Source organism: Pyrus communis, chromosome 7 (assembly GCF_041283825.1).
Source record: "Pyrus communis isolate YQ-2024b chromosome 7, ASM4128382v1, whole genome shotgun sequence".
Taxonomy (NCBI): domain Eukaryota; kingdom Viridiplantae; phylum Streptophyta; class Magnoliopsida; order Rosales; family Rosaceae; genus Pyrus; species Pyrus communis.
The window spans coordinates 3332338-3348042 of record NC_142571.1 but is presented as its reverse complement, the minus strand read 5'-3'; the positions used below and the strand labels follow the sequence as shown (position 1 = coordinate 3348042).

General features: G+C 35.7%; 1 protein-coding gene across 1 annotated transcript; it reads right to left on the bottom strand.

Moving 5' to 3' along the window:
• Positions 1–497: 497 nt before the first annotated feature.
• LOC137734272 (protein argonaute 4A-like) lies at positions 498–9347 on the bottom strand. The gene is made up of 23 exons (XM_068473566.2): positions 9180–9347; positions 6398–6647; positions 6095–6300; positions 5782–6006; positions 5563–5699; positions 5378–5475; positions 5197–5294; positions 4921–5080; positions 4728–4844; positions 4532–4639; positions 4353–4415; positions 4155–4268; positions 3885–4050; positions 3688–3800; positions 3453–3590; positions 3031–3161; positions 2826–2891; positions 2171–2234; positions 1956–2067; positions 1781–1854; positions 1484–1578; positions 1312–1343; positions 498–952 (listed from the first exon to the last, which is right to left on the bottom strand). The coding sequence occupies exons 2-23, from the start codon at positions 6635–6637 to the stop codon at positions 774–776; spliced, it is 2736 nt and encodes a 911-aa protein (XP_068329667.2). The 5' UTR covers positions 6638–6647; positions 9180–9347; the 3' UTR covers positions 498–773.
• Between the last annotated feature and the right edge of the window lie 6358 nt (positions 9348–15705).

Below are 15705 nucleotides of genomic sequence, written 5' to 3'. Positions count from 1 at the left end.
TTCAATCTAACAGTTTCAAAATTCAAAATTAAAAAAAAAAAAAAAAAAAAATTCACAAGTGGTCCATGAAATTAATTCATAACATTAAGATGATCCGTCAAAACGAAAATTAATATGCGTGTGTTGATGTGCTTCTTTTGACAAAATTTAATAGACTTATGGGTCCACATATATGCCACATCAGCACACTAACAAAAATTATGACGGATAGAGTGACGGTGAATCTGTTATTATTCCGAGGAGAAGGTCCCGATCCGATAATTACAATGACATGTGTTGACGTGCTTCTTTTGACAAAATTCACCGCCACTAAGTGTCCCGATCCGATAATTACAATGACATGTGTTGAAAAACTTACACGTCATTATTTTGTTAAAACAAGATGATAGAGTGACAGTGAATCCGTTTCATACAAGTCATTCTCACGAGGAGAAGGCCAATTTATGATTAAGCATATATAGGAGTATAGGTAACAAGTAAGATAATAAACTCCAAGATTAATTCTCAGAAACAGAAATCATCCATACATAATTTCTGAAGTGTTCCAGCACCAGATATTCTCAAAATACTGGTGAACGTCAAACACCAGGCCAGACATAAAAAATATATATATATATATGTATGTTATATCAGCACGGATATATTAGTGAAAGTTCCTGCCAAAATTCCCCAAAGCTTAAATAGTTGCTGTCAAAACCATTAGTCAAAGTTCATATGTTATTCTAACGGCATCGAGCCGTGGGGGATAAGAAACTGAAGTCTGCAACCATTCTTTAACAGAAGAACATGGAGTTGATCACATTTTTATGCAGCTTGGGTAACTCGGGCACGGGCACAGCACCTGGAACTGTGACTCCACCACCATGGCTTGAGGCAGTCTCCGACATTTCATCAAACTTGATGAACTGGGAAATCTGGGCAGCAGCTAGATGGGCGTAGCAGATTGGAGCAACTGCGGCATAGAGAAACCGAAAAAAAAACTTATCAAGGATCTGATAAAACACCGTGCGGAAAACAGAGCAAAGGAGAAAATAAAGAGCAACTTCTGAAGACCGGCTCGTAACCCTTTACTTAATTTTCTAGTCATTACTACTATTTAACTGTTCAAAAAACTACATGTACAAAAGACAGCATGTTCTGTGATTTCCTTTGCAGAACAAGGTGTGAATGTGAAGTGACTAAAATCATTACTAGTGCAGCAACGAAGAACTCATACAGGCGTATTGGAACATTAATCAGTGTAGTCACGCTAGCAAGAATGAAGTCAATTAGACATTGGAGCAGAAAACAAAACAGGACAGATTATATTACCTACAGATATGGCTGTCGTGCTTCTTTGGTACCTGTACAAAATTCAAAGTCAGGAGTCAGGTTTAAAACTCGCGCTAACTACTTGACAGATAAAAATACAAAAAGATATTGTTTCCTGGGATCGAATTCATTGTGCAAACTCAGAAAAGATGTGACTTGAGAGAAAACTTACACATAAGACAGAGAATGAACCAGTTCTTGCAAGTCATCTGCTGAAAACCCAAGTTCGTCATACAGAACATGATAATGGGTAGGCCGAGTAGTCCCCTACATGAACACAATCCAAAGTCAGTTGAACCTCCATTCAGAGTAGCTGAATCAGAGAACAATACTGTCTAAAACAAATCAATAGAAAGGGACTCAGGACTCGAGTTTTGTTTATTCCTTTCCGTAATAATCAATAATGTCCAAGAAACATGGAGTAAATTTGTTCGATAATAAGTGGCAGGTTCTGGTTTAGGATACTCACAATCATCCCAGCATGAGAGCACAAGTAGAAATCATTGTTCTTGGGGTGACACACTTTGTTGTCTATGATGGTTCCTGAGTTCAAGTAATCAAAGAAAAAGCTTTATTTAGAAACAAAAGAACGTTAACTTTGTTCTTTACTATTCTGAAATCCAATTGATGGTAAAATGACTAACCCGGTGGAACATTGTCAGGTGAATGCGTCTGGAAGAACTTGGTGTGATGATTCTTTTGTGCAACAATCAACATGAACTTTGGAGACCAAGTCTCATCAAGAAATTTGCAGGCCTGCAAAAAGATTAAAAACACCAAATTACAGTTAAGACATTTCCTCTTGCAAGTAAAGAATGTAAAAACTAATAAGAAAAATGTGGATTCGCATCGTGAAAACCTCAATAATCTGATCCAGTTCCACATTCAAGACTTGGTTGAACTGTGATTCACTCACTCCATCCCTAAATAGGAGAAAAACCAAGTGACAGGAAGATCAGCAAGAGTTGAGTGTTAATGTGCAATCTTTTCAAAACCATTACACTGTTGAAACCACTTGTCTTTTAGACTTTTAGTTAATAAATGTGAAATTGAAAGTTCATTGATTTGTTGGAAAACGTATCACGTTGAGAAGCCTGTTTGAAACTACAAAACAAAGCATCAAAAAGATGTTGGTAAATTGGTGCAGAAGATAATGTACGGCACATGTACACATACAGAAACTAGAGTTAATCGGAACATGCATTTAAATGGTAAGTTCTAATTAAATGCAAACAATAAGAGATAAAATACGCATTAGAGGATTAATGAATTGTTGAAAGAGTGATAAGAGGGATAACACTAGCTGATATTCATAGTATTACAAAGCATTTCTAGTGACTAACATTAACGGGTTCCTCGGCCTTCGATTTTATAGGAAATTAGGCCATATTGATTGGGGTATGAAATGATAACGATATGAGATTAATAACAAAGAAGAGAAGACACAAACTAGAAATGCAGTTGTTCATTTGTGGCTCATTTATTACTCCTTGAATATATTAGGAATACCGCACCTGAAAATAATTATCTGATCCGGCTTCCTGCTTCCTGAAGTAGCATAAAAGTCCATCAACAGTTCCCTGAAAAGAACAAAAACGTTACAAGATTGATTGAAACATATATTGTAAAATTTTAATAATAATCGGATAAGAAAAACTGGATGCAAAAATATCAAAGTGGCAGTTTGAATGTAGTGGTGAAAGCCACAGGGGACCCAACCTGATTATGCCGTCGTCCTCTTTATCTGACACAGGCTTGAACAGAGAAGCAATCATTTCTACTTTTGGTGATTGAGTACGCACAGCAGCTCGGTAACGAGAAATCAAGGGCCAGTGCCTGGAACTCACCACCTACAAAATTCCAAAGATAAGCAGAGAAATGTTGTATAATTATGTTGACGGTATACAGTGATACAGCGATACAGCGATACAGCAAAAGTGATACAGTGATTTCACTGGCCCTTGATTAAAGTCAACCTGGTAGTTGCTGCTACACATTAAATAGACACTTACAACATGATACAGCAGCAACTACCAGGTTGACAGTATACAGTGAAGTTCTCTAACTAATCCAAAAAGAATAGTAACAATTATGGCAGAGAACATAATTATAACAAGTTCAGTGTCAAGGGAAAATATTACCGCTGCAATAGAAGGCACGTCTGATCGCCCAGGTGAGCCGTGTGACACATCCATACCGAGAATCAGAGTGGGGCGCTTGGAAACCAATGGAATAGAAGGAGAATGCTCCACACTTAGCAACGAATTCATTCCACCCATCTGCACAAGCTCATATAAAGCAAGGAAGACAAAATTAATGCATGAGTCATAAACTACAAGACAATTCCACAAATTAGATTTGTAAATTTCCATTTACCTTTGCATTGATTTTAAGGAGCACATTTGTGACGTACTGATCATTCACTTTTGTAGGAGCAATGCACTGTGTTACAATCCCAAGCTCAGAAAGATTTTTCCTTTTCCATGGACCTTGAATTTGAAGAATAATCAATACATGAATCCTCAACCTAAAGGTGCAGATAAAATGATATAAGAAAAGAATAATGAGCTAACCATATATGTCAGAATTCTTCCTCTCAGGAAGAATACACAACAGAAGTTGAGGTGGTCCTGGAAGTTTTGACTTTATGTATTCAAACATCTTATCCACTCTAACGGGAGCTGGTTCACGTCTGTGCTGGTTACTCTCATCAAATACCATAAATGGTTCCTTTATGGCCTGTATTAAAGAATTTTTTTTTAGAACAACAAATAACCAAAGGAATTGATTTACAGTAAAGTAATAGTTCTTTTATAATATAGTTCAGAGAGAGAGATTCTTACAATTCCTTTCATATTTCCGCACTTCATCATATTGCTGACCAGGTTCCGAGTGTCACAGCGAGCAGAGAAATTGACAATAGCCCAACGATCTATAGTCACAGGTTGTACCAGTTTCTGCACACAAAAAATAAAGGTGAATTGAGGTGAAAAATAAATCTTGATTCTGGCGAAACAGAAAATAAATAGGAGGAGTGGTACCTTGTTGTTAAAATTCCACCTCCCGTTGCGTGGAAAAAAGTCCTCTCCGTTCCCAACTTTTAGCTGCAGGGAAGTATCAATAAACAGAGAAAATCAGAACATAAGAACTTCTACAGCACCCCAAAAGACAAGTCAGATCAATTATGAAGGAAACAAAAATGATAATAAAAGATGTCTACCTTTGGAGCTGGCAATACACGGCCTTCAACATGCACAAAGTCAGCACCAATTGACACTCCAGAAGAACGAAGCATCAGGTCAGCATCATAATTACTAGTCCTCAGTGCCTGAGAGAATCAAAATTTGAGGAGTCAGTGAGTTTTAGATATGAAGATAGAACAGTACCACATAGATGGCACACATAACTTTACTTACATCACGCAAAACTGACATCCTCTCCTGGGGCTTCTGCCGAGACTTCTCCACTAGTGAAGCTCTTTGCAAATTGGTTAAAGATTTTGTATAGCGTTGCAGTGAAACCAAGTCACAAAGCTACAGAGGCAAATAAGAATGAGAAAAATTCTAGAATTAAGCTTAACAATAAATAGTCGACAGTCAAAAGTATCACCTCAAGTGGAAAGTAAGATGGCTTCTTTGGTTTCCCAACATTGATGCATGGGAAGTCTGCTGAATCCCGCAATGGTAGGTTCTTATAGACAGCAAAATATTTAGAAACCGTAATTTCTTCTCCATCACCATCCTGTCCTTTTTTCGATTTCAGGAAGAACCTAGACAAAAATGTGTAGAAGCAAATTATTAGATTAAACAAGAAACCAGAAATTGAGATGATCTATAAAGCCTACTTCTCATATGGCATGGATATAAGAATAAAGAAATAGATCACCTCTGCTCTTTGCATGGTCTATCACTCAGTCCAGTGATTTTGTACTCCATCTTAGATGAATAGGTTGTGATCCTTAGATTTTTCAGCATTCTCTTAGCCTATAGTATGAGATTAAAGAAAGCTCAGATCTTGAACAATGCCACACCAGTGTAATATAAAAAAAGTAAGCAACCAATATTACCTTCGTCCAATCAATCTGGTATGGAGTCTTAACGTTCTGGTTTAGCATCAGAAAGTCTAGAACAGGGCCAGGTTTTACAATCATTGTAGTGGATACGTCTGCATGGAAACAAGGTGTCAAGGACAGAGATTAGATTGACAGTAGAGTAACAAAAACAATCCAATCGTTCTCGCTTAGAAGCTTACCCATATTAAGAGATAGACCCCCTTGGGTGGCTCGGAAACTTGAATGAAAACCCCTGCAGCCTAACACACCTGATCCCAAGTCCGCAAAGTTCCTTGGATTGTTATGGAAGAAAGACTGTCGGACAAGAAGACAACCCCTGTAGAAAAACACATCATTATACACCAAATGAAATAGTAGACAATCACTGAGGAAAGATACAACAACAGTCAAGTACTCACTGTTTTGCTGCATTCTGCCTTAGTACGATATCAAGAACCCTCACCGCTTCCTGAAAATGTTCTGAATCCTGGCCACGTATTGCATTCACGATTGCTTGCATTGGGATTTTAGTAGCATAGTTGATCAGCACATTTAATTGTTTGGATTGAAATTGCTTCTTAACTCTCTTCCGATCTCCCTCACTGTCAGCACGGTTGGAGCCACCTCCTGGGCTTGCAGTCCTCCTAGACATTTGTGCAAAAGGACCAATGAGACAATTTCCTGATCGGATACAAGAGCAGGAAAAATACATAATAAACAACATGTTAGTACCTGGTTGATGAGACATCATCCAATACAACTGTGAACTCAAGTCTGTTGTGAGGAAGAGGGCCAACGGTAAACAAGCTTTTCTCTCCGTCATAAGCAAATTCTTTATTGGCAAGCTCCATTGCGTATGTCTGTTTGACTTTATCAAGAACCTTGCGTCCAATGCCTTTACCATCAACTGGAGTTCCATCTTCATACGACATCGCAATCTGTTCCACCATTTAAGTATTTAACACCAACACAATTATACAAACATAAACTTATCTTCAAAGTACAAAGCAAGAGACATCGAGTAGAGGTAATTACACTGTAATGGAAAAAGTAATCATCAGACTTGTTTACTGCCACTTTGAAATGGTTGGTCAGAAGAGGGATCTTTTGCCCTTTGGTTCCATTCCCAGTCCTTGCCATGGGAACACGTTTTGGAGCTGATGCTTTCTTAAATAGTTCAAGAGACTTTTCCTCTGCCACAATTGGGACAACATTTGGAGGAATAATGGGTGGAGGTGGAGGTAGTTCAAGTCCATCGGGATTCAAGCGCTCCATTTCCTAAGACCTGCTCAACCACAAGTCAATTCCACCAAAGGACGTCGATACAAATCAACAAATCATGACTTTCTTATTAACAGTATCAAGAACTGAGACAGAAAAGGAACACAAGAAAGCATTCAAGAAAATACAGAGAATGAAATTCTCACACCAGTTAGAGCTAAACACATTAATCAACCATATTCTCTAACAGCCTAACTAAATATTAGTTAGAGCGCCGACGTGTAATACGCTGAAGTGGCAATCATGGCAGGCAAGTACGGTGACGTGCTCTCTGTCAATATTTCTTAGATGCAGGGGAAAACAGGAGAGGAGTTGAGAGATCCTTATTTCTCTAATTAGATAACTTCACTAAATTTAATGAACAGGAAACCAGGAGTTAAGTTCTGAATTCTAAAAAGGTTACTCATCTATAAACGAGATGCTACAAGTTGAATCCACATTTATAAACTTGATGAGCTCCGTTAAAAGGAAAATCATCGAAAGATAGGAAACAGAGCGTTATGAAAACAAATCTTGTGTAGATACCATTCGTTAGGAACGGTTTAGGACAAAATAGATAAATTAACGGAAAAACGTTCTACCAAATGTATTCAAACGCGATTCTTCAAATATAAATGTTCGTTAGAGTAATGTTTTCTTGTCTCACTCATTTACTTCATTTTCAGTCTGGAAGACTTCACATAAAGGAATTCTCAAACATTCGAAAAACCAGCTATTGTGTGTCATTCAAGCAAAAGGAATTTTCGTATAGGAAAACGTTATAAAAACTTGTACCATACTGGCCTACCACAGTATCAAATGCGTACGGAAAGAATTTCATAAACCGAGAATCGGAACTTCGCAAATAGAGTAATGTATCGACAGTAAAATTAAAAAAAAAATATATATATATATATACACAAACATGAAAACTGTATGCTCAAGGCTTCTTAATTAAATGGTTACATGAAATCAAAACACAGCATTAATGAAGAGAAATGAACAATAATGGTGTTATGGAAACATAAAAAATAAAAATAAAAACAAGCTAATTAAAGCCGAATATTAAGCCAATGGAAGTAAGAAAATGGCGGCAGAACAATCAAACATTCATACAAAACGTTGCAGTAACTGTAAAACAGCAAAAAACATCCACACAGATTTTCATAAGAAAAAAAAAAACCATTTTCTTGCTCAGAAAAATTTCAGATCTTTTTACATACACAAAAGAATATGCCAAAAACCCAAGAAAATATATATTTACAAACACACACATCAATATTTATGTGCTTCATTACTCAGATCTAAGCTCCATAAACCAAAAGGCAAAGCTCTAAAATGGCATTTAAAGAGAGACCTTTGAGAGTACAGAATTAATAGTAGCACCCAAAAATATAAAATTACAAAAATCAAACTCAATTTGTTCGAACTCTTCTTCTTTTAATATAACAATATCGATGTACTAAAAAATCAAAAACAAAAAATCTCAATTTGTAAAAAAAACGTCAAGCCCTAAAATAATAAAAATATTATTATTTGCTTTCACGTAGGAAGCAAAGAGACAAAAGGTTTAAAATAATAAAAAAGGAATCAGAAAAACCCAAACTTGTGAAACCCCAAAAGCAAAATCCCAGTCGTCAGAAGCAACAAAAACAATCCACAAGCACGGATTCAGAGAAATCAGAGACGACCCAGCTCTGAACCAACGTCTAGCTTTCACGTATTTGGCTAAGCGTGAAGCCAGAGAGAACAAAAACGAAAACCCAAAAGCATGCAATAATATGACCAAAAGTTTCAAATTCCAAAAGCAATTCCCAGTCGTCCGATGTCTCATACGGTTTCTGTAGCAGTAAGACCGCAAAATTTATAATAAATAAATAAAATAAAAGCAAAAATACCCACTGTTGAAAGAAGCATGAGAGCTCTGAAAATCTGGCTTAGTGAGCGTATCTGAGCTTTTCAGCGGGAGTAAAAACATACCAAAATCAAAAACTAAAAACCCAAAATCCTAATCTTTCTCAGAAAGCAAAGAAACCCAGAATCTAAACGCACAAATCAAAGAAAAAAAAATGTGATCACTGCTGAAATAAGCATGTGAGAGCTCTGAAAATTGTCTTTTTAACGCAGTGAGCTTATCAGAGCTCCCCGTGGGAGTGAAAAAAAAACTAAAACCAAAAAACTCGAAATCCCAATCGTTTTCATAAACGCAAAAAAATCCAGAAATCTACAAACAGAGACAACAAAAATCAAGAAAGAAGACGATCCACTGCTGATATAAGCATGATAGCTCTAAAAATCGCTTTTTAGCGTAGTGAGCATATCAGAGCTTTTCAGTGGGAGTCAACAATACCATAACCAAAATCTAAAAAAGCAAAATGCCAATCGTTCTCTGAAACCCACAAAAATCCATAAGTTTACAGAGACTAAGAAAAATCAAAGAAAGAAGAAGACCCACTGCTAGAACGAGCATTTCAGAACTCCATAGCAAGCACATTGAGGCCTATCAGAGGCCTAAACCAGAACAAACAGTACGAAGAAGATGGAGAGAGAGACCCACCAGAAGAGAGAGAAACTCAAAATCCAGCAAAGCAAAATCGGAGAGTGATTAGGGTTTTCTGCTTGCAAGCTATGGCTTTTGGGGTCCTTGGAAATAAGAGTATATCTATATATCCTACACTGTATTTATATGCGAATGGAAATCCCAGCAAACGGAGAGAGTGGTCTCACAAAAGGCTGCTGCTTCCTGCAACGTTTGTTTTGTCTGTTTTGTGCGCGCTCTCTTCGTGACGCGGCAGCCGTACGGACGCAAGGGCATGATGGCATTGTGCGTCGTCCAAATCCAATGCGATGGGGCCGCGTGTTCTGCTTGCCTTTCGATACCCCAGCTCCTGATTTTTTGATTCCGATATTGTCCCTGCCTTTTCATTTTATTCCCGCTTTGTCTCTCGTTAACGACGTTAAGACGCTGTTCGGTAGGGTTCGGTTTTTTGTCCTGATCCGGATTTTAATGAAGAGAAAAAAAGCCGAATAAATAAAATCTTTTTTCTTATTTTGTGCTCTTTTGGATAAATGCGTAAATACATTTTTTGTTGTTGGTAATTATTTAGTTTTGCCAAAATTTGCAATTTTTTTTTTCAAGCACAATTAGTTTCAACTGATAAAAACCTAATACAAGGCAAAAAAAAAAAAGCCCAAAAAAGCAGCTCAAAACAAAAGCACAGCACAACATAAAAGGAAATGAGACAATGGCAGCCGCATCATAAAGACAATTAGGGGTGATTTTCAGAAGGATCGGACGCAACATTTCTAATTTTCATTTTAAAATTTCAGGATCAGATCAGAAATAACATTCCAAGTTTCATTCTAATTTGGGATTAGATCATATCGGAAACAACGTTTTTAATTTTCATTCTAAAATTAAGAATCGGATCATATCATAATTTTCAAATTCGAAATTTTGAAGTTTGGAATCAAAGTAATCTCGAAATTTCGGAACATGCTTTGGTAGTTCATATATTTTACAATTTTTTTAATATTCTTGAACTTTACCGCACATAAAATTTATTGCTCTTTCTTAATAGTTGATATGATTACGTATAAATTTAATTAATTTTATTGTATACTATATTCTTGTCCTTTTTAATATATAAGTATATTTGATTCCGAGAAATTTTATATTATAAAATGAACAAAATATATTCAAATTTAAAATGTACAAAATACATAATTTTAGTTAATAACTATAATTAAAGGGGAATATTTCGAAATTGGTTTGATCAGAATATAACTAACATAAAATAAAAATGAGGAATTTTTTTTTTTTTTTTTTTTTTTTTAAGGGGAGAGGCGATCGAACTGCCAAGCCTAATTGAATCAGTTTGATATTTCTGCTCTGGCAGTGACGTGCACCGCCACCAGTTGGCAGTGACGTGCACCGCCACCAGTGGCTTGTATCACATCATTGCATGAGCAAAATCCATCAAAGACTAAGGCACCAAACAACTGTACATGGCGGATCGAGGTCGCGAAGTTATATTGCCACCACGCGTTTCTCGATGATTTTGATTGTTTTCGACCACTTTCGCTAGTTGACACAAGTATGAAATTCACTTCCCTTTTTGTGATTTACCTATCCATGTAGAAATATTGGGTATATGTTGTGTTTTGGAAATTGGATTTCAAACACACAACCACCTCGGTTGCCAATGCGTTTGGGGTCGAAGTTTGTGGCTTGTTTTTAGAACACATCATTCTTTACATTGTTGTGAGTCTAACCCTTGCTCGGTTTATAAGATTCTTTATGTTTGGGTTAATATTTGAACATTTGATTTGACTGAAGAAAAGCCTAATAATGCCAACTAAAAAGGGACTTGCCCGAAGCCCAGCACCGAGCCCAAAGGCAAATTGAAGCCTTTTCAGCCAAGATATAAGCCTCGTGCTTACCATTGAAGTGACAAGTGATGGAGACTAACCTACTAGCAGCCAAAGAACACTTTTCAGTGGCATTACAAGTAAAAAGTTGATGACTCATTACCCTCCAAGTGCTTTCGGGTAAGAACAAAGTTACAACAATCGGGCTAAATTGCCTACAAAATGAGAAAGAGGCCCTAGAGATAAGGACACTTAACCAATCAAACAAACATACAAACCCTGCTCTCAAGTCAGATTTGCATCCAAAAGCTGAAATCAACATATATTCAGTCATTTTTTAGCGACAACCTATCTGTTGTTTAGTTTAAAGCTCTGTTATCTCCCTTAGTGGCGCAATATCGATTCCCTTGTGTAAACTTGTTTACCATTCATCCCTTTTTAGCATATAAACCCTGTAATTTCAAAGATAAGTAACTGCAAGAAGTTCAACCTTGCCATACAAGGTGAAATCTTGCCCAAAGCTCTTTGTTTGTTTTCTAAGTTAATAGATCTATTACTTAATGCATTCTCCAATATGTATTCAAGTCATATCCACCTACTTTCCTACTTTAAGAGTCTTATTTGTTTCTGGATCTGATTAGTTTAATGAATATGTCTTCATTAAAAGCAATCTAAGACCAAACAAATGACTTAAGGGGATTTGGACTTTCTTCATTCGAACATACAAAACTATGAACTAAAAGTCATTGTTTACAAGGCAAGAAAAAAGACTTAATCTAGACTTAACCCATCTGCGACAATCCTTTGATAACAAGAAGTCCGAGTAACTTGGGGCGCAAGTAACCGACTAAAAACACACTTGTTCTACATCTGCTATACTGAGATAGCAGTGGCACGCCTAGCACTTAGTTAGTTTTGATTGCAAGCATCAAGGCCTACACCTAAGGCCCCACAAAGGCACTTTTCAAAACTAACTTTGTCCTCTTCTTGTAGCACATCACAAGTAAGAGCCCAACTACACATCCAAAGTGCCAATCCTTGGGGAGCTGTACTGAGGTCTGAGGATCCTTCTCCAGAGAAATCCTCGCCCAAACACTTTCATTTGATCATAAATTATGTTTAGCCACCGATTTCATGATCGGTAGAGATATTCTAGGGTTTAGGACCTTACTGGGAATGACTTTGACTAAGATTTGGCTTTTTGATCAAAGTTTCGTAAAATCATCCTATTATTAAGTTATGCAATTCATATTCGACAAGCGCAATTAAATTGACCATTTGATCGTCGATTGGCCTTAAGAGTATTTTTGTCATTTCGCTCATTTTAGTTCTCTAACTCGTCATTGATCCAAAAACCTTAGAATGAGCTCATCTAGGTGTATAAAGGTTAGATTAAACTTGGCTAACTCATCTTCTTGAGCGTGCATCTCAATTTACTTGCAAATACAAACTTTCGCCAAACGTTCTATAATTTTTGGTAGTGCCATAAATTATTCACACCATTTTTTTGTAAAAAGGGATTAGATTTAAGGGTTCCAATTTGCACTTCTTAGTATTTATTTTAGGCTTATTAGTCAAAATGCCTATTGAAACTGCCATTGAGTCTCAGTTTATCCTTTGAAACTGGTTTTGTCTCACTTTGCCCCCTGAAACTGACATTTTCAACTCTTTTGTCTCACTTTATCCATTTCTGTTAATGGATTGTTAAATTTAAGGGTATTTTAGACATTTCAATTTTTACACATTTATTTACATTTTGCCTACACACTAAACAAGTCTCAATTTTATTTTTGACAACTCTAATTCAAACGCATAAATTTTGGGCATTTTGAAACATAAATTATTCAATCAATAGAAAAATTCCTAGCAACAAAATCCTTGTATCAACCAAAATAAGGGTTACATTTGTTCGTAGAGTCATTTCACTTGTAAGACATCCATGTATTTGCTCGAAGCTTTGCAATTGAAAAATATTCATTACAACAAAATCATTATACGATTAAGCTATCCTACCCAAAATACTTCCCAAACCAAAAAAATCATTTAAAACAAATCTGCACAGTTTGAATAAGCTCATGCCTAGTGGAATCAGTGCTCAACAATGTGAAATTTTTTGTTTCAAACTGTGCACATTTGCTTTAAATGATTTTTTTTGGTTTGGGAAGTATTTTGGATTGGATAGCTTGATGGTATAGTGATTTTGTTGTAATGAATATTTTTCAATTGCAAAGTTTCGAGCCAATACATCGATGTTTTGCAAGTGATGCCCTACGAACAAATGTAAATCTTTTTTTGGTTGATACAATGATTTTGTTGCTTGGAAATTTTCTATTGATTGAATAATTTATTTTTTAAAATGCCCAAAATTTATACGTTTGAATTAGAGTTGTCAAAAATAAAATTGAGACTTGTTTAGTGAGTAGTATAGAGGTAAATAAATGTGTAAAAATTGAAATGTCTAAAATACCCTTAAATTTAACAATCCATTAACGGAAGTGGGTAAAGTGAGACAAAAAAGTTGAAAATGTCAATTTCAGAGGGCAAAGTGAGACAAAACCAATTTAAAAGGGTAACTAAGACTCAATGGCAATTTCAAAAGGCATTTCAACTAATAAGCCTTTAATTTATGGCACAACAATGACTATATATATATCAATTTTTGCCTCTTAATTAAAGGCGTTTATTCCTTGTACATTCTAAAAAAAATTAAGGATTTTAAGCCTTATTAAAATAAAAATACGAATTTTTTTAAAAGAAAATCATAGTATAAAATTGAAAATCATGGCAATTACTTGCATCGATAACCTCATTGGTTCGGTTATAACCTCCTCGTAAGAACACGAGAAAAGCCTAATGCAAGGGACTCACGTTTTTCTTACTTGGATAACGACAAATACAATCTAGCTACATTAAATATTCAATTCAATCTCTCTCTTTTTTTTTTCCCTCCTTTTCTTTTTATTCAAGGGGATTAGCAAATATAAAAATAAGTAAAAAAGTTGAAATGTTTGAATTTAATCCACTATGTATAAATCTTGTATATAACAATATATTTTCACTAAAAGAATGAAGGATATGGATTGAGCCACATAATATGTTAGATACAATAATTCAGTTCAAATCCAGAGGTTCAATCAAGATTTTAAGTGATTACCTGGAAGTCTAGGTGTATTCAATCAGAATTTCAAAAGCGTTTATAACATTTTAGATGTATTCAATTAGAAATTGATTTTAAATGATTTTTAAAAATTTAGAAATTTGAGAGAATTAGAGAGATTTCGTAGTATATTTTCAGCATTCTCAAATCTCACCTCACTCCCTGAAAATTTGAGAGAATTCAATCAAAATTTTGCATAAAATTGATAGAAATTAATTAAATTCTGTCCAAATTCACAAATTTATAAATTCATTAAATTTTTTAAAATTCCAATTAAATACACTCTGAGTTTGTGGATTTGTTTTAAAGCAAGAAGCCCATAGATTTGTTTTAATTAGTTAGATAAGAACAAAATCATAAAAGCTGGCTCCATTAAATATCCACTTGAACATTTCGTTTCATATATATTTTGCTTTTTAAAAAGCGTTACATATATATTTTCTTCCATAATTATTTTACGACTTTACCAAAAAGACAAATATATTATTTATTGCATGGCTTTCATGCGTCCAATGACAACCAAACCAACCTTCCCCAACCAAAATCTCACAAATGGAAGGTCTGCAATTACACAGCTCGGATTTTTTACCTGGATTTCTTACCATACTTGCATGCTTCCCATATGTAACATATTCACACTTGGCGGTAAAAATAAATTAACCAAAACTTCATCAAACTCTGGTAACTTAATCTTACCAGCTTCCTTTCCTCTCTCTCTCTCTCTCTCTCTCTCTCTCTCTACATATCTACACACACACACACACCCGAACCCTTAACATTTACTCGTTTCTGCTAGTCACTATTCTCATACACCAGCCCTTGAATCCTTGATCATGGCCCCTTACCAAGCCCTGAAGATCCATGCTTCCAACGCCGTTGTGTGGGACTACCGCACAGGGCGGCTAGTGGCTCCCCCAAGGCCGCCGCCACCGCCACCGAGGGATTTAGTACGCTATGTTATGCCCAACGGAGAAGAGGCAATTGCATCGCTTGTGAATGGAAATATAAACGGGCACGATCATCTCTTACATCAAGAAACTATTGATACATGTTATGCCCTTCGCAGAAGGGCGAGAAGAACAAAAGGGAGGAGAAGAATTTCTGTCTACTATGATAGATTCTCTGCTGACCATGAATGGCTTTTGGATGGGTGGGTGGCTGAAAAGAGGACTACGCCATCGGGCCAACATTGGGTACGTAACATTCTCTACTCTGGTGTCCAAATTAATTATTTCATATTAAGTGATTCTATATATTTTTTGCCCATTTATATTATTTTTCTAGACTGCATTTCTATATATTGTAGATTTAAATTAAAATTACTTCTCTATATGTAGATGTTATACTCTTCTAGCTTAAATTGTAAATTTTTTTTCTTAATTAGTTCTCTATTTGTGGATTTGTGATTTTTTTCTTTTTCTTTTTAGTTTAGGTTATAGTTTCATATCTGGATTTTAAGCCAAAATAGTTTATGAGATTATCATAACTTTTCAATTTGGTTCCTAATATTTAAAATTGATAGAAGTGAGATTGTCCACCGTTAATCATCTTGGTC